This window comes from Heterodontus francisci, chromosome 23 (assembly GCF_036365525.1).
Source record: "Heterodontus francisci isolate sHetFra1 chromosome 23, sHetFra1.hap1, whole genome shotgun sequence".
Classification (NCBI taxonomy): domain Eukaryota; kingdom Metazoa; phylum Chordata; class Chondrichthyes; order Heterodontiformes; family Heterodontidae; genus Heterodontus; species Heterodontus francisci.
The window spans coordinates 34,779,386-34,799,404 of record NC_090393.1 but is presented as its reverse complement, the minus strand read 5'-3'; the positions used below and the strand labels follow the sequence as shown (position 1 = coordinate 34,799,404).

General features: G+C 42.4%; 1 protein-coding gene across 1 annotated transcript in view; it reads right to left on the bottom strand.

Moving 5' to 3' along the window:
* The window catches only part of slc15a4 (solute carrier family 15 member 4), a 79,399-nt gene that overhangs the window by 36,614 nt on the left and 22,766 nt on the right, over window positions 1–20,019 (bottom strand). The window contains exons 5-6 of the mRNA XM_068055064.1: window positions 18,979–19,147; window positions 6,628–6,783 (exon numbers count right to left, since the gene is read on the bottom strand). Of these exons, the coding sequence (XP_067911165.1) occupies window positions 6,628–6,783; window positions 18,979–19,147 (325 nt within the window). The remainder of the gene's footprint in view (window positions 1–6,627; window positions 6,784–18,978; window positions 19,148–20,019) is intronic.

Here is a 20,019-nt window from a genome sequence, read left to right as displayed (position 1 = left end):
TATACGTCAAAGTTAGAGAAACCTGAATATTGCAATTTGAATCTGTCAATAATATGCAAGCTTTAAAAAAAATGAAAAATGAGGAAAGTATGAATCCAGTGTCAAAATTAGCTTTTGCATGATTGGGGAATTGGGGCAGAAATGCAAGGAAGAGAGCATACAGCAGCCACTGTAAATACTGAAAAAGCAATTTCAGGATTGAAGTGTTATCTTACTAAGTGCAATAAAAGACAAGGGGCTGGATTTTATTACTGCGCCGCACTCCACGGTGGCGCACTGTGAAAGCTGCAGCCTTCCGACATGCAAGTGCTGCCTCACAGCCTCCGCCATATTTTGCGCAGCGGCTGATTTAAATAGAGGGGGCGGTCGCCACAATGATGTAGAGTGGGCGGCGGCCGTGGCCCCGGCAACGGCGCCCAGTGCCATTTTTAAAGGGCCGTAAACCCTTACCAGAAATTTTAATGTTTAAAGTTACAGTAGTGCTGATTTTTTCTAAATAATTATGATATGAAGACCCTTCCCCAAACCCAATGGTCTTTTAATTGGCCCTCACTGACAAAACTTACTTTATTCCCTAACTGGACTCCCTCCCCCAACTTTCTATCATTTGACCTTCAACCCCTTTCCACCATCCCCACAGCCTATTAAAATTGTTTTCCCCGCTCCCCCGCCCCTCCTGTCCTGAAAGTATTATTCTTTCCCCCCTCTCCACCACGTTCTCACCTCGGAACTCCATATGGAGTTCGGATGGCGCGTGAAGTACGAACGGCGGCCGCCACCTTCAGGTAGGTCAATTTACATATTACTGTGCATTTACATATTTAGATGAAGGGCCCACCACCATGTGGCGGGGGTGTCGCACCAAGGTCCCCCCGCCGCTGGTAATATGCGGCGGGCCCATCTCGACGTCGCGGGTCGAGGCGGGCCTCTCCCCACAGAATTTTACCGATCGCCCATCATTTGCCGATGACCCGAGGCGTCAAGGGGTTGGTAAAATTCAGCCCAAGGAGCAGCAGCTCCTTTAGCAGAGATAACAGTTCTGGCTGCAAATATCAATGTTAATACAGCAGGATTTAAAAAAATCTTTAGGTTAAAAATGACATGCAACAATATACAAGATACACAAATGTGGCATAGTTTATTCAGGAGAAGTTACATTTATTGCTATCCATTTAGCTTTCATATTCAGTGTTACTAATGTAATTTTGAAGCATTGCACTTTGTGTTACAGAAAATGACAGGAATACAAGTTCCTTATAAAACATATACAGCTTTTATTGATCAAAAAAAATCCATATTGCACCACAGTCCTTTATCTCAGGCTATGATTGGCTTCCCTGGGCCGGGCCAAGATATTTTATTCCATTGTAACCGATCCACACTGGATGGGAAAGGAGCCCTTCAGAGTGTGGCTTGGTTGCATCTCTGATACAGAAGTAAATCTTTAGAATTGCACAACTCAATTGGCTAAAAATAATAATCAGTCTTTGAAGCCACTTTTTGAAGTAATGCAAATTCAATTTTTTGGAAGTTGCTTTCAGTTTCAAATGGACGGTGGGATCCAGAAGATACAGCAAGAAAGGCAAGTGAAGTGCTTTTTAGGAAAAAGAATAAATAGGTATATTCAATAGAAATTAGAATAACTGAAATGGAAGAAAGGAAAAAAAAAGGATGAGAGTAAAAGTGTTTAAAATATTCATTGAAAGTTATTTTACTGTTTGCTTGTACTGGGTTATTATTGGGTATTCTCAATCAATTAGCTTTAATATCACATTCAAACTTTATTCCTGCTGCTGGACAAGGCGCTTCACCAGCAGGGCAGACTATTAAATTACCTCCAATAGATTCTGGGCTACAATATAATCCGGCCCACTGACAAATTCTGTGCCAACTTCATGGCTGTGAAACTACCCCAAGTATAGTACAAAAGAGCATTTTGGGAGCTTTTTATTGGGGTCAATTGTAATCATCTCCAGAAGTTGAACTTACTGAAGAGGCAATGACTTATGTGTTTACATTTAGTAACTGCATCATGATTATTTTGTTTTAACATGGAAGAGTCAATGGATAGCTAATTAAATCACAAGGCAGAAGAGTAATTTGCCTGACACTCTCATTTTGGCAAAAGACCCACCGGAAATTTTGCTATGTTCCTAGATGAAAATATTTGTAGTAGAATGCACAAGAGATAGCTTAGGATAATAAAGTTAGTATAGCACAGTGCACATTTGATGCAAAAATTTTACTCTTCTTGAGGAGGGTGATGCTGAGGAGCCACAGCCAGAGGGGACATTAAAAAAAAAAAAATCAATACATAACTCTAGTAGCTCTATAATTATGATATGCAAAAAGTTAGAAATGAACACACATATAAAGGACAAAAACTCAACCTTGGGAAACTAATTAAAACTACAACATATTACACATCACCTTATTTGACATTGGCTACTTGCAAAGTGTCAAACAAGACCCCAGATGTCTGAAACTATCATCAGCATGAGTGAACTGCTGGGACTTGGCCACGTGGACCCTACATACCCAATGTTAACCTTGATTTCAGTAATGTCTTATTGGCTTACAAATCAATTGCACCTGATTGATATCACCATGTAGTCATTACCTAGCAGTTTCATTAAAGGAAATAAATGCACTCAAATGTGAGGCAAACTAAAAACGTGACCCTGAAAGAATTTCAATTCATTTGGCAGAGATAATCAAAGGGTCAACTTTCAGCTTGATTAATAATGTGATGCATTAAAAAGTATCAAGTATTTGCTTTCTGTAGTTTGAATTAAAATGTTGAAGTGTCGGAGAAACAATATACTACTACTGTGCTGTGACATTCAAAATGCCCTAGTCAGGTCCTGTAGCGATAACAATTAATTTACGCTATACGTAGTAGATGCTTTTCTTTAGTGGCAGTGAAACAGACACATCATACAGAAAACAAATTCAGCCATGAAGTTGCAGTTTTTTAAAGCTGCATGTATGACCTCTATCTGTAGTTACCCGCAATAGGAAAGTTAGGTTTTGCAAATTACTCTTTTATAAGAAAATTTATATATTCACTTTGGTGTTCTGAATGAAAACTGAGAGCATTCAATATTATTGAAGTCCCAGCCACAACATTGTGCTACCTACCCAGTACATGTGGTTGATTTATAATTCTGTAAATTCTCACTTAGTTCTCATTCAGAACACTGCAGTGTATGTGTGGATTTTCTTTCCTGTGAAAGGGTATTTTGCAAAATATAACTTTCAGATTGAGGGAAACTAGTGGCACAGGTCACACATGCACCTTCAAGACTCAATTTATTTTCTGTGTGATGTGTCTGCTTCGCTGCCACTAAAAACTAAAAGTATCTACTACTTACAGTGTAAATTATTTCTCACATCTCTATGGGACCTGACTAGGTGTCACATCACAGTAGCATTATATTGTTTCTCCGACACTTCAACATTTTAGTTTAAGTGACAGAAAGCAAATACTTGATATTTTTTGAACCAACACATCATTAATCAAGCTGAAAGTTGACCCTTTGATTATCTCATTGCCAAGTGAATTGAAATTCTTTTGGGGTCAGGTTTTTAGTTTGCTTCATTGGTGGGTGGGTGAAATCTTTGAGCTATCTCCATTTGAACAGTGAAAATTTCCAAGCGTGCAGTTACAGATTTTTGTCCTTCAAATTGGTGTACAGAAAAATCAGTTTGAATTATAAATCCATCACTGCTGTTTGTATTGGTGGAAGTAGTTCAAGGTGATCAATATCATAACAGAAGTATATTGAATATTAAAGAGTACAAACAAATCCCCTGTCATGTTCCTCACTAACGCTTGCCATTTTATCAGTGATAGAAATATTCAACATTACAAATTTAGATTTAAAACAAATGAACCCTAGCACTGTTCATGATAAGAGTTACTCCTGTTATTTTCTTGCCTCTCATCTCCCAACTGTCAAATAATTTCTGTATTTCACCTTCCCACTTTGTGGGCTAGATTAAAAGTTGGTGGCAAACCAGCTTCCGCCCGGCCTGGGGATCCGACCCGCATTTTACAGGTCGGCGGACTTTAATTGTTCCAAGGTGGGACTTACACCTGCTTGAGGGAGGAAGTCCCGCCTCATTGAGCTGCCGGCCAATCATTGGGCTGGCAGCTTAGTCCCAGCAGCACCACCAGGAGCGGTGGCCACTGTTGGCACTCCAGCCCAGCCGAGGACATGGAGCCAGGACTACAGGTTTGCCTCGCCGGTGTGATCGGTCACGTCCCGGCAAGGCAAGGGTGGTCGTGTGGGGAGAAGGGGGGCGTCTCGGGTCCTGGGGGTGGTTGGGGAAGCGGAGGCAGCCCTCAATCAGGCACCCTGTGCCCGTTTGTCCAGGCCCCCACCCCGGTGGGCTGAGATGCCACCAGGTTTCACTGGGCAGCCTTTCACGTCTCCCAGATGCCCACTTGCCATGGGTAAAATCCCTGTGGAGAAGGGTGAAGGCCCTTAAGTGGCCACTTAAAGGCCTCGATTGGCCTGGGGCGGGCGGCCCGTTTCTCCCCTCCACCCCCCACCAGCCCATGTAAAGTGGGTCAGAGGCGGGAGTGGGTTGGGAAGGCCTCCCGTTCAATTTTACGCCACCCTCACCCCAGCCACCATCCGGCTTGCTGGGGTGGTGTAAAAGTCTGGCCTATGTCTCTAAAATCCATGGTCCTGAATTTTACCCCTGCTGGACAGCAATAATGAGACATGAGAATGCAAGTAGTCCAAAGCAGTTATCATTTCAGGATTTTTATTTCCACTACTCCAGCTGGAGGTTTATTCCATACATTAATTACTCTGTGTGAGAAGAGGAATTTCCCAATAACAGTCCTAAAATTACCTCTATTCCAAGTTTACTTTTTCAATATCCTTAACAATCTTATATATCTCTATAAAAACTCCCTTCTGACATCTCCTTTCTAGTCTGATAAGCCTATGGGCTGAATTTTATCAAAGCCAAGTTGTCTTGCCGCCGGATCGAAAGTAGGTCTTGAGCCCGCGCGGATGGACATTGGGACCCCGACATTTTACTGGCAGCAGCTAATTGAGGAGGGCGGCCCCTCTCTCAGAGCTGCTAGCCCAGCCAGAGGAACAAAAAGAGGGTGCCTTCATGTTGAGGTACCCTCGAAGACCAGCTCAGTTTTATTTTTATTTAATGTGCTGGGGCCAGGATGGAAGGCCCCAGTGAGCAGAGGGGTGCAACCTCCAGCAGTGGTGTCCAGGCCGCCGGGGGCTCCTCCATGGGTCAAGGAGCAGCCATGAAGGAAGGCCACACCTCCTGCCCCCTCCCCCCCAGGAACCCACTGGGAAGAAGCTGCAGATTACCTGGCAGTCTCCCAAAGCGGCGGCGGGCCCCTCCTGACACTGGTAAAATGCCGACAGGGACGTAAAATAGTCATTAATTGTCCAATTAATTGGTTTAATTGGCCACCTACCTATGGTTGGCGGGTGGCCATGCTGATAAGGTTCCCGCCATTCAGAATATGGCATGGTGGCGGGATGACGTCAGGCTACCATCGCGACACCTTCCACCACCATTTTACCAGCCTTCCCACCTTTCAGCTCACCTCCAGAGGGCTGGTAAAATTCCGGCCCATGTTTCTCCTCCAGTCTTTCCTCATATATCAGACCTCTAATACAGGTTCGGCCTTTCTCTGCAGTGCCTCCCATTTCTTGGCAAACAGAACTGGGCACAGTATACAAGGTGCTATCTGCTCAAGCACATTATAAAGCATGAACAATACCTCTTCAAAATTTATATTGTACTGCTTTGGCTACGTAGTTCAACAGCCTTATTGGCTTTACTGATTGCTAAACATGTCCAACCTATGCAGAGCAATACTGAATCTACTGAGACTCCAAGGTCACTTTCAGAATCATGTACATACAGGCTAAGCAGTGCACCGTATGGAGAAACACAGCTGAAATATTTGTAGCAGGCCAAAAATAGTAATTTTAGTTATTTTTCTGCAGAAGCATTGTGAAAACTTGAATTAGATTGATAAATTACACTTTGATAATGAAGCAGATTTTGTACTATCTGCTCAAGTGGCATGAGAAATTAATTACTTTTAAAGGTGCTGCATTCTGTGAATGCAGGAATTTTTATAAAGGCAGTCTTTGTTATTTGCAATGTCAGGAAGTGGAAACATAAATGCTACAAAAAGACATAAAATGGTACATAAACCAGTAAATAGCTGGCGAAAGCAACTTTGCAACATCCATCTATCTGTACCTCTGTTCAAACCTCTCAGTTTGTAAAAATGTATTTGTTCTACATCATATATTAGCCTTGCAACTCCCATTAAGTATGTCAGATGAAAAATATTACAAAATTCAAAGAAGCCAATTTGAACAAAGTTAAAATATATATACACAGCAACCTAGAAATGAATTTGAAGTTTGGCATTCAATCTCATTCACACAACATCCACAAACACCTGATCTTCATGTCTACTGAAGTTACCTGAACTTCTTAGCTGAAGTTAAAGGATATTGTTTTATATTCAACAGTAGCTTTTGTACTCAAAAACATCAGGATGTACAAGGTGGTAATTATTTACATAATCTGAATACCTAACAGCACAGTTTTCATACTTACCTGCTATACTTGCAAATACTTCACTAATCCCGATCATTACATACTGTGGAATTTGCCACCATATTGATAATGGTGCAGCATTGTACCACACATTTCCAATCTGTTGCTCAATGGTGCCATTTCGTAGGCTATTCAAACGTTGATCTTCCAGAATTCCTGACATGAAAAAAAACAAACTGTGAAAAAGAATATTTGGTATCTAATGCATAAGCAGTCCATTAATCAAGTCTTTGGTTAAATTTTCATTTTTATCTTGTAATCAAACCATTACATATTTCATGTATTTATTTTTGTTTCCAAAATTTCAATCTTCAAGACTATATAAACAGTGTAATAGACAAAACTACATTTGATAATGTGAAATTCAATTCACAATTCTAAACCATTTATTAGCTATTTCATCGTCATAGAACAAATATGAATGCAATGTAGAAATTTTGAATCACCCATTATTGCCATTAACTCTTATTACAATGTTCTTCCCAACTAGTTCAAATTTAATTAAATTATTTTTACTGCTGGCGACTGAAAATAGAGGGAAATCACAAAGTAGAGGAGCTATTATAATACCGGCTGGGTGGATTTAATAGTTGGCACGCAGACAAATAGAGCATTATTTATAACATTCATCAAAACCTTCAAGTGCTGAAGTTGAAATGTCTGAGCAAGGTACAATTTCTTTTCACAGACAGTCTGACTAAAGCCAATTGCTTGATTGTATATTCAAGACAGAGATCTCTAGATCAAGATATTAAAGATATCAAGGGATATGGGGATAGTGCGGGAAAATGGCATTGAGGGAGAAGATCAGCCATGATCTAGTTGAATTGCAGAGCAGGCTCAAGGGGGCAAACGGCCTACATCTGCTCCTAATTCCTATGTTGATCTGAAAATTAATCAAGATGCTAACTTTTAATTTCATTTTTTTAAGTTACTGCCCTATTTCTTACATATAAATACTGATACTTTTATCAGAAGAGAGACAACCATATCACGTGTTTGTAATCCCTGTTTTACTGTTTATTCAGGAGAGTGCAAAACTGGGGTCGCTAATGAGTCATTAAACTGTATGTGTTGTGTGATAAAATTTCCACAATTAAAACAGATAATTTCAGAGTCTGCCATGTATTAAGGCAGTAGCAGTAAATATCTCTAGAACTGACAGAAAATGCCTCTCGAGGAAAATTATGAACTAGCTAAACAGGTCCACCATGATGTCTAATCTGTGTGAAAAGAAAATGAAATGGAATACAGTTGGAATTTGATACTGAAAGTTTCATTTGTTAAACATGCATAGTTTGAAGCCTGTATTTTTCATTTAACATTTGAATATTTTCTTGATTTAAAAAAAAAAACAAATTTTCGAAAGAAAATTTTAAATTTTGGTACACATTTAGTTTATTCTCCTTTGCAATTAAATACGCATTGCAACATCTAACATTTAGCACTGATAATAGGTATTGCTTCCTTTCACAAAGGGGGCTGAATTTTACCAGCCCCCCAATGTCAGGGGTCGTGGCGGGGGCGCCCGGAAAATACCTCCAGGAGATGCCTACCACGGGCCTTGAAGTCCCGCCCCATTTTACCAGTGCTGGCAAGGACTCAGGGCGGCCCCCCACCCTGCAACTTGGCAAAAAAAAGTAATTTAAATATATTAATGAATTGTAATGAATGAATAATTACCTACCTTTGCACGACGGCCGGCCCACGCCGGTATTCCGGTCGGTTGTTGATGTCCTGCACCTTTGGATCTCCATTCGGAGATCTGAGGTGGAACACTAGTGGGGAGGGGAGAGTGAATTTTTCAGGCCGGGGGGGAAGCTGTAAAAATGAATGCAATTGGTTGATGGGATGGTGGGAAGAGGTTGAAGGTTAAAGTAAAGAAAATTTGGGAGGGAAAGGTTGCAATCGAAAATCTTTTTTTTGGGCAGAGAGGACAAATAATAAACTGATTATTCATTAGGGGAGGTGGGAGAGGGGATTGGAAGTGTGAACAAAATTTTATTTTAATTTTTTGGAAAACCTGTCACTTTAAACATTAAAATGAAATGGAAGGGACTGAAGCCCTGTAAAAATGGCGCCAGCGCTTGCACAGTGGCACTAGACGCTGTTGCTGGGGGTGGAGTGCCTGCCCCCTCTACGTCATCGGGGGCAGGCGGGCGTTCCACCCCCTCCACGTTAATGAGCTGCCGCGCGAAGTATTGTGGCGGCTCTGTGGTGCACATCTCGCGTGTGCGCCGCGCTGGTTTTGAAGCTCGCCACTGAGATCAGCGGCAAACTATAAAAATTCAGCCCAGGGTGAACTGACTTCCAGGCAGACTAGTAGAGGTAAAAACCTATGATTTAGATGTTGCAATTTGAAGAGTGTAGGGTCTTTCTGGATGAATTAATTAAAAAGTGTCCAACGGCCTGCCTCATCTGTAATAATCTTGCATGATTGAACAGAAAAGGCAGCTGGACTTGTTTGTCCACACACAATTAATATATTAATTTGCAAATTGCATATAGTTAGATCATGGAAGATAGAATGTTTTAATTTTCCATATCTTGTTTGAACAAGTTTAAAATTGTTAATATAAAGATGACTAAACAATTGAATATCCTATCATAACTGCATACAAAATGGGAATAATACCATTTCTAATTTGTATTTTCTCTACAATACAAAGAACACAAACAACTCAAACATTATTCAAATTGAAGCAGCAGCAAGTTTTCAGCATGTTCTAACTTACTCTAACAGCATACCTCGTAGAATGGCACTCCAGGTTTTAAATCAAAAACTCAAGACTGTTAAAGTGTTCTAGCCTTTTGAAGGAAGCTCAATAGAGAATTTATTCTAAATGCCACAAATCATTTTTTATAGAGTGGAAATTAAATATTTCAGCTTTAATTCATCTTGTGGGTAGGTGTAATACTTTGGTACTAAGCATAGACAGGTTGGTAAGTGGACAACAACATAGCAGATGGAATATAATATGGTGAAGTTATCTACTTTGGTAGGAAAAGTAAAAAAGCAGAATTTTTTTGAATGTTGAGAGACTGGGAAATGTTTACGTTCAGTGGGATCTGGTATCCTCGTATATGAATCACAGAATATTAACTGCAGATATAGCAAGTAATTAGGAAGGTAAATGGTATGTTAGTTTCTGTTACAAAGGGATTGGAGTATAAGAGTTAAGAAATCTTACTACAGTTATATACAGCATTGATGAGGCTACATCGAGAGTACTTTGTGCAGTTTTGGTCTCCTTATACAAGGAATTACATACTTTAGAGGAGTGCAATGAAGGCTTACTATACTGGCTCCTGGGATGAGGGGACTGTCCTATGAGGAGAGACTAGGACTATATTCCCTGGAGTTAAGAAGAATGAGGGGTGATATAAAATTCTTAAGGGGCCTGACAGGATAAATGCTGAGAAAATATTTCACCTGGCTGGGGAACCTGGTCACAGTATCAGAATAAGAGGTCAGCCGTTAAGGACTGAGATAGAGAAATTATTTCATTCATTGGGTTGTAAATCTTTGGAATTCTCTACCCCAGAGAGCTATGAATACTCAGTTATTGAGCATATTCAAGACAGAGAGTGATAGAATTTTCAGTACTGAGGGAAAAAAGGGATATGGGGATAGTGTGGGAAGGTGGAGTTGAGGTAGATCAGTCATGATCTTGTTGAATGGCAGAGCAGGTTCGAAGGGCGAAATGGCCTACTCTACCTACCCAGTACTGAATTTGACAGAGAGATAGGCCATCATTTTTTAGTTGGGCAGGAGGCCCCGTCCACAGGCCGGAAAGTTGGCGGCGAGCTCGCCTCCACCGGGCCTGGGGGCCCAGACTGGAATTTTTCACTCCGCGGGCCTTTAAATAGTTTTGGGCGGGATTTCCATTTCCTTGAGGCAGGAGGTTCTGCCTAATGGAGCTGCCGGCCAGTGAGCTGGCAGCTCTTAGTCCCAGCAGCGCCACCGGGAGCGGTGGCCACTGCTGGGACTACACCCAGCCATCACAAGCAAGATGAAGGCCAACTCTGGAACTTAGGTAGGTTTTTAAGGCCTTGCTGGGGACAATCGGTCAAGCCCTGGCGAGGTACGAGATGTCTGTTAGGTGGGGAGGGGAGGATAGTGTTGTGCGTTGGAGACAGTTGAGGCTTCTGGGGCTGCCCTCCGTGGGGCACAGGGAGCCCAATCAGGAAGGCCCCCCACAAGGCGGGGCTTTGAAGCTTCTGTCGTCTGGCCGCCAAGGGTAAAATACCTGCGGTGGTGGGCGGACGCCCTTAAGTGCCAGTTAATAGGCCATTTAAGGGCCTAGATTGGCCTGGGGTGAGCAGGTCGTTTCAAACCGCTGCCCTGCTCATTTGGGGACGTAAAACTCCGGCCATAGTTACCTGCATCATGGGAACTGCATTCCATCCAAGTGAATTATGCATTGACATTGGGGCATTCTGGAAATTTTAATTCCTTGGGTGTTACTTGGTTGACTTAAGAAATTCAGCAAAATTGAAGTCTCATGCTGTGACAGGCCTTTAAACAAAAATATTCATCATGGCATTTCAAACTCACAAAATAACCATTTTTAGATGAATTTAAGGATAATATTGTACTATGTTAAAAAAGTTATTACTCTCCCTGAACATGACTGTTGAAACAGGATTGTGGCCAAAATATTCACTTTTGTGTAATTTCACTGGTTCCATGCTTGTTATTTTAGAGGTATCAGTTTGCTGATGGCCAATTATTGATTTGTAGCTTTCACTCCTCCTGAATAAGTTTTATTTCCACTTTTGACTGTTACATTTCCAAGATGTTCAATTGCAATTACAACTGCATTTGAATCACCGATGCAAGCGTGACACAGGAATTTGTATGTGACAGACGTGAACTTCCAAAGACTAGAAAGTAGTGAAATGTGGTTCTGGAGAAGGATGGAGCGGGTCACTTAGACAGAGCACAAGAGCAATGAAGAAGTTCTCAGGCTGGTAGAGAAGGATAGATCGTTAGTGAATATCATCAGGAAAAGGCAACAAGGTTGAATTGGCTATATTCTAAGGCATGAGAATGTGCTGAAGGAAGCGACTGAAGGAAAATTAGCAGGATGTAGACCAAGAGTGAGAAAACTTGAAATTGAAAAGGGAGGCTCCTACGAACAATTGAAGAGGAAAGTGCAAGATCACAGGTGTAGAGAAATGAGCAGAGGATCAGTTCTTCGACAGATCACTATAAACAACAAATGCATACTCTATGGGATCTATAAAAAATATATATTTTCTTCATTGAAGGTCTTTGCAAAAGATTCCAATGCATGTAGATTAGAAGTGAATGGGAACTGTTGAACACAGTTACAAAAATTCTTCTAACACAATCAGAGCATGATTGCACATGAATATCATTTGTGACTGGTTCAGATCATCCACCACCAATCTCACTTCTGAACAGCCCCATAATATCTTTTGAGTTAAATGCATGCTGCATAATGACCCCTAGCAGTAAATAATTACTATTAAAACAACATTCTTATATTTGGTTCACAAAGATTATCAAAAACCCAAAATTAAAAAATCACTTTCATTGAGCCCTTTTTAAATATAGTTTCATTTTAATAGGCACAGTGCAATTAATGTTTCTTCCTCAAGGATAATACTGTGAAATGTACTTTGAAGCCCATTTCAATTTATGCTCTGCACTTATTACGAATTGGAAAACATTCATGAAAAATAAGAATTAGCGAGAAGCTGCAGCTTAAAAGTGCAGATAGTAGAAGGGAAAATAAAATTAATAATTGTTCTGCAGACAGATTTACAAATAACTAGAAAAGTAAGCTTTGTTTACTTAAAAAAGGCCTCCTGTACAACAAAGTGTTGACCAAAAAAAATTTCTGGCCTGGAATAAAAAGTAGTCCAAAAAGATGCAATTTAAAGATGTAGAACCTCTAAACAAATCAACTGAAGATCAATTCCTCTCTTTAAAATAGTGATGCTGGCAGCTCTCCTGTATCTTGTTCATGTGGAAACAAGACAATGTTGATGGGATAAGAGAAGCAGAGGCCTCACAACCAACTCTGATCTGGTTTTCTCTCAATGGTTAGCAGGAGTTACAGGGCAACAATTAGTTGCAGGAATTTCTTTTCTTCAGCAGGGATGCTTCTAGCAGCCCTAATCTCATTGGCTGAGGTCAGCTAATCATGCTGCATAGCTCAAGGTCACACTAAGTGGTACATTTACTCACAAAGCTCTTATATTGACACCTTATAGAAAAGGTGCGTATTTATTTGTGAAGTTCATCTTGCAAGTATTAAATAAACCATATATAAGGCATTACTTCAAGTGTTGTAACCTACAGCTGGTTTTGGGCAGGTTGCGGGGCGGAGGGGGGGGGGGGGGGGGGGGGGGGAGGGGGAGGGTGGCGGTGGCAAGACAGAAGCTGCAGTTTGTTAATTCAGATATTATCCCTATTTGGACCAACTTACTGCCAAGTGGTATTCCAGCAGCATACATTTATCACCAATTTTCCAAAAAACTGAACCAATTATTGGAAGACAGACCAAATCAATTTTAAATACATCTGCAATTTTTGACATTCTAAATCCCTGATACTAGCATTATAATCCAATAGCCTTCTTTAAAAAAAGTACTGGAAAGGACTTGTACAAAATGAGTGTGGAAAGCATACTAATGCTTGACCCATTAGTAAACAATACACTTGGATTTTCAGAAGATAAATCAATCATTCTTAAATATGTTCAGATATACAGTACTGGCATGAAATTAAGCTGCCTACAAAATACTTTTTTTGATTACAACTTATACATATTGTCCTTAAAAAATGCACAATTTCCAACTAGCAATAAATGAACTTATGATTTAACCTACCTATACCAGATAATGCTGGCTTACTTGTATAACAAGACTCTTTAAAAAAAATTTGTACATATTGGTATGTAATGTTTGACACACGTGTTGTGGTCTTACCATTGTTTCAATAGATCTGGCTTCAGTTGCATCATTGTTTAGGACAGCAGACAATCTTATCAAGATACATCACATTTTACTTGCACCACTGCTTAGAATGGCAATCTTATCAAAAACTAATGTCAGCAGCTGTGACCTTTGGATCTTTAGCTGATATAACTGTTCTATTAATGGGCAGAATCTACCTTCAACCATGAACATAAAAGGTCTCACTGACAGACGCAAAGGTTGCTGGCTATTGTAGGACAATTTCTTGTCACATTTTTTGACAGCCCATGAGCTAGGAAAACATTTTTATTTAAAGGTCAACCACCACCTCAAAGTTTTTCTTCCTACATTTTTATCTTTCAATAATGTATAATGTATATTCATTAAAGGATGGCATAATAGAGCAGTCACCAGGGAAGTATTTTTAAACTTACTGTCCCATGGCAGTATTAATCCTTCCTTTCCTACAGCAGATTCTGAGTAGCACATAGCAGCAGCAAAACTAGCCTTTAATGAAGTTAATGAAGTTCAAGTATCTTATGAAAGGCGAAAGCTTAGTCTCTCCATTAAACCAAAAAACATTTCCAATAAGAGCTTTCTCTAACAGAAGATGCATTTGAAATTGAAATCTTTCCTTTTCCACAACTCTTCGAATTACTGATTTGAAGTTTGTTGCTCTGCTGCTTTCCTGGCTGTATCTCCACTGTTAGCGCAGTCCTGAACTGGACTAGCTTCTGATTTCCTGGCTATTAATCTGATCCTCATTCTCTGCTCCTCCACTGGCCTCCTAGATCACCCTGTGCTCCTTAACCATCTTCAGCCTCCATCTCAACTTCCCACTGGCCTCCAAGATCAAACTCTACTTCTCTAGAGGCTCCTAAGTCAACCATTGTTCTGGTTCTTGAACTGGACTCGTCTCTGCCTTTGGTTGCAAGACTGGTTGGTGCAGTCACCAGTTCCCAAGCTGTACATATTACACAGAATCAGCATTCAATTTGTCCTATGCCACATTAGCCATCCTTTTGTATTTTCCTGAATAAGATTGCTAAATAAAGCTGCCAAAGGTTGAAAGAGTATATGTTTTTTACTAAGAAAGGCTACTGAGTAACAATCTAATGAAAACTAATACACAGGAAGATACAGTGAAAATAAAATATTGAAAAAAAAGTGAACGAACACATTAATTTATTTACAAGATAACTTGTTTTGCATTTCACTTCATCGAGATATTCCAGGTCAGCACTGACACCATTTTGAGAAAGAGTTGGAACCTACAAGTACACTATGTTTTACAGTAGACTCATGCCAATCACCAGCTGGTACTGGTGCACAATGAATGTAAAAACACACTATACGCGCACTGGTCTAGTCTAAGTTGTTCATCCAGCAAGGACAGGTGTACCTGGCATAAATATTAAAATATTCCACTGAACAGCCAATGTGCCATGACAGAGTGCATGAGGGAGAGAGACACCGGGAGAAAGAGCGGCGGGCGCACGAGGGAGAGCGACACCAGGAGAGAATGAGCGCACGCGTCACACACAGAGCGGAGCATGCGCGCGAGACACCTCGAGAGTGTATGCAAACGATAGAAAGAGAGAGAGAGAGAGAGAGAGTGTGCTCGTGCGTGAGACACACAAACCGAGAGAGCGAGGGCGTACACGTGCCAGAGACAATGCACGCAAGAAACACACACAACGGAGAGAGCAAGCATGCACACATGCCAGACACTGGGTGGTAGAGCACACGCCGAGAGAGAGAGAGCGGCGCAGGCACACAAGACATGCCGAGAGGGAAGGCGCGCGACACGCCGAGGGAGGGCGCACGCGCGTGAGACACACCGAGAGAAGGTGCCCACGCACGAGACACACACCGAAAGAGAGCGCTCGCGTGAGAGAAAAGCGCAGAGAGGGGTGTGCGCGTGAGACACACACACACAGCAGCGTGCACATGACACACCGAGAGAGAGAGAGGGAGGAAGAGAGCAGGTGCGTGAGTTGCACACCAAGAGAGAGAGCATGCGCGAGAGGGACGCCCTCCGAGAGAGAGAGCGTGCCCGTACGAGATGGCCTCCGAAAGAGAGAGGGAGGGAGAAGGAGCACGCGCGAGAGACGCCCTCCGAGCGAGAGAGAGAGAGCGCGCGCTCGAGTCGCCCTCCGAGAGCGAGGGAGCGCAGGCGAGCGCTCGAGGTGCCCTCCGAGAGCGAGCAAGCGCTCAAGTCGCCCTCCGAGAGAGAGCGCCGCGCGCTCGAGGCGCCCTCCGAGAGAGAGCGCCGCGCGCTCGAGGCGCCCTCCGAGAGAGAGCGCCGCGCGCTCGAGGCGCCCTCCGAGAGAGAGCGCCGCGCGCTCGAGGCGCCCTCCGAGAGAGAGCGCCGCGCGCTCGAGGCGCCCTCCGAGAGAGAGCGCCGCGCGCTCGAGGCGCCCTCCGAGAGAGAGCGCCGCGCGCTCGAGGCGCCCTCCGAGAGAGAGCGCGCGTGCGCAGGCGAGCTATCGAGACGCCCTCCGAGAGAGTGCGCAGGCGAGCGATCGAGGCGCCCTCCGAGAGCGAGGGAGCACGCGCGCACGAGAGATGCCCTCAGAGAGCGCGAGAGACGCCCTCCGAGAGAGAGAATGCGCGCGCTCAGAGACGCCCTCCGAGAGAGCGCGCGCGAGACCGACGCCCTCCGAGAGAGAGCACGCACGAGACCGACGCCCTCCGAGAGAGAGCACGCGCGAGACCGATGCCCTCCGAGAGAGAGCATGCGCGAGGCGCCCTCTCAGCGAGGGAGAGCGCACGTGTGCGTGAGAGACACCCTCCGAGAGAAAGAACATGCGCAAAAGCCACACCCACACAGAGAGAGTGCGCGCAAAAGAGACACGCACTGAGAGAAAGCCCACGCGTGTGAGAAACACAGAGAGAGAGAGGAGCGCTTGCAGGACACACATACTGAGAGAGCGCGTGCACGAGAGACACACACCGAGAGATGGAGCGCCGCATGAGACGTACACCAAGAAAGAGAGAGACAGTCACCATCCTGCCGCCAAGTGATGTTCCCGTTGCGGGATAGGCCAACGACGGCCTTCCCATCCAGAGGCCAATCGAGGCCCTTAAGTGGCCTCTTAACAGCCACTGTGGGCCTCTTCCCACCGCCGCTGGGATCTAACCAATGGCGGAGATGCCTCCACCGTGTGGGAGGGCACCCTGTAAAGCACCCACCCTGTGGGCTTGGGGTGGGGGGGTGCCCTCCTTCATTGGCCATCTGTGGCCCAGAGGAGCCCCACAGGCAAAACCTACAACTTCACGGCCACCCACACCCCCCAACCCACCGGGGTCTTCCAGACTGGCCCCAGCAACCCCACCACACTTGCCTAAGTTCTGGGTTCCAGAGCTGGGCCTGCGTCTGAGGCCTCTGCAGTACTGGCAGTGGCCACCACTCCCAATACTGCTGAGCTTCCGGGCCTGTGATTGGCCGCAGCTCTTGGAGGCAGGATCCCCATCTTTAAAGGGCTGAAGATCCGGCACCAGAAACTTTGCCTCCAGAACAATGGAGGATTGCACCGGGGGGGGGGGGGGGCACGAAAAGGCCCAGAGCGTGCAGCCCAGCCTCCTCCACAAAATCCAACCCGTAAGCTCAATAATTCAAATAAATATATGAAATTCATTCCACGCCAATGAAATCTGTTGCTTCGCAAAATGATTCAATGCAGCATCATCTAATAGCTGGATTCCAGAATCTAATAAAACTTAAAAATGAAAGACTCATGGAATAACCAAATGTTACCAATAAAAAACAAAATACTAAGGGCTGCTAGAAATCTGATAAACAGCAAATGCTGGAAATACACATCTGCTGAGAGACTAGGCAAGGTTTTACTTTGACTGAGAACCTTTCTTCATAATTGTGTGTTTGTTTTAATTTTTCTAGTGACATTTAACTTCAAAAACAAACTTTCTTTCAAGAAGCGCAACTTTCCTGAACTACAAGATAATTACATGATGGTTGGAAGCTATATCCATCCAACAAGGATATACTCAAAAATCTCATATATTCCTGGCTTGATTTTCAACTACATTGTCATGCTATTTTCTCTTTAGCTGTGATTGGGATATGTAAATGCATTTTTACGGTATAATTACAACTTCATAATTCGCAAGTTGTCTCTGTGGTATTATTCAATACAGGATAAAAGTAATTTAGCCAAGAAATAAATCTAGGAGTACACTAAACATTTTTTTTTAAACTACTAGAATTTCCACCACTTTACCCTAGTCTAGTTGCACTATTAAAAATTGTGACCTACAAAGTCATTGAGAGAGACTTTATTTTACCACTGTTTAGCATCCTTTTGATCAGTCTCCTTTAGGACTACAATAGCAGGAAGAAAATAATCCCTGAACATAATAATTATACAGTTTATTTCAATCATATGGCCCACTTCCTCATTCCACAAGTCTTCTGCCAAGATCTCAGTCATGCATGGTTCATGTGATGCACCATAAATAGTTAAGAAAAGCATAATACCCTTGGAGTCTTCATTGCACCATCCCTCATGACATAATAGTTCCCTGATACGCAAGCCTTTACTTAAAATAGAGATCCTGATGCTGTACTTCAAAAAGTCCAATTGTCAGGATAACTACTGGAATTATCAGCATGAGTAGTATGAAGCTATTCAAGCCTGATGATCATAGCAGATCACGAAATTTGAATGGTCGTAACTGATAATGAAATTTGCAAGCGCAGCAACAATCTTGGTATCAATTCAAATATTAATTCCAATAAATCTGGTCCATCAATTCCAGATAATCTCAGTATTAAAACCTTCCAAGTTGCAGTTCCTCTTCTAGACAGAGGGGTGCATAGCCAACACAGATGAGTAACAGAGACAGCAGAGGTTTCTAAATTCACTGAACATTTGCCGATGACCCCCAAAAGGAATTTAAAGGACTACTCAAACTCAAGATCTGTACTGGCCTTATTCTCAATTCCTTGCTCTTTGTCTTTTTCTCATCCTATTGTCTTCAGACTTTTAAAATCCAAGTTTAAGATTACCTAAAATCACTACATTATGTTTAACCTAATCTCTTTTTAACCTTGGTGTGCTGTCCTGCATTATAGGCTTTTGTTCTTCACCTTGATTTTTCAATTAAAAATACATCTTGCATGGTTAGGTTTTTATGTTAGGTATGCCCTTGGATTCTGAATCAGTGGCCATCCCTGTAACAGACTTTACACCATATGATTGGGAAATGTTTAAAATGTGTATTTGAAAAATAATTCATAGAAACATATTTATATTTTGATATTTGGTCCTCCAATTTACAAATACTCTGGTAGCAGCCAGTCATTTTTATAATCTGAAAGGGTCTTCTATTTCATAAAATAAAAATGTTTGAAAAAAATGTACAAAACAATCTTACCAGCAGCCACTGCAGAGCACATGACAAAAAACATGCCAACAGCGATTCTCTTCAAAGACGAAGGCAGCAGGCCTTTCTTCTTTAACATAGGATCTACCACTTTGTCTTTCAGTGGGATCAGGACCAGAATAAGTACTGCATCAAACATGGTGAACCATGCTGCTGGAAGCTGTAAAAAAAAAAGCACAGTTGGAACAGAATTTTAAAATCAGAAATTATTAAAGTGAAGACATAATTGTAAAACAAACTGCAGTTTAATTGTCAGAAACTGTACCGTAATATTCAAGATAAAACAGCTTTGTAATTTTAATAAATAAAACAGATCAGTGAATATTCCTATTAGGGGTGTTACTTATGGCCAGGTTGTATCCTACTGCTCCCTCTCAAATGTCATGCAACAGAAAACTGGGTTTTTAATATATCTCTCCCACCTCATGAAAGTCTTGACTGATGCATATACTCCAGTAATGTCAAGAAATACAAATACCACAGATTGCGGCGTATAAGATGACCCCATTATTCCAGCTCTAAAAATCATTTTTCTGCATATACCCAGTGTATAAGTTGATCCCCCTTTACAGCCATAACATGCTACACTCGCATTAGTAGTCAGCCTCAATTTTTCGCCCTATAAATGCATGTTTTACTCACCTTATAACTGGGCACAAGGCATCAAGCAAGCGATATGGGCTGTGTTGTGAAGATGCGCAGGAGTTTAAGATATGCCCACACAGAGCAGAACCCACAGGGTGAATGACAAAAAGAAATGGGTCCCCTAGCAAAATGAATGAAATATGAAGCTGGTTTCAAGCTAAAGGTCGCAACATTTGCTAACTCATCAAATAACTGTGCTGCAGCGAGAGAATTCAGTGCAAGTGAAATACTGGTGCAAGAATGGAAGGAGGAGGAATCCGCCCTGAAGATGATGCCCAAGACCAAATGCACTATGAGAACAGGGACCAGTCACAGGCCTGATCTTGAAAAGTATGTATTGGAATGGTTACATCGTCACCAGAAATGCAATGTGCACTTAAGTGGGCC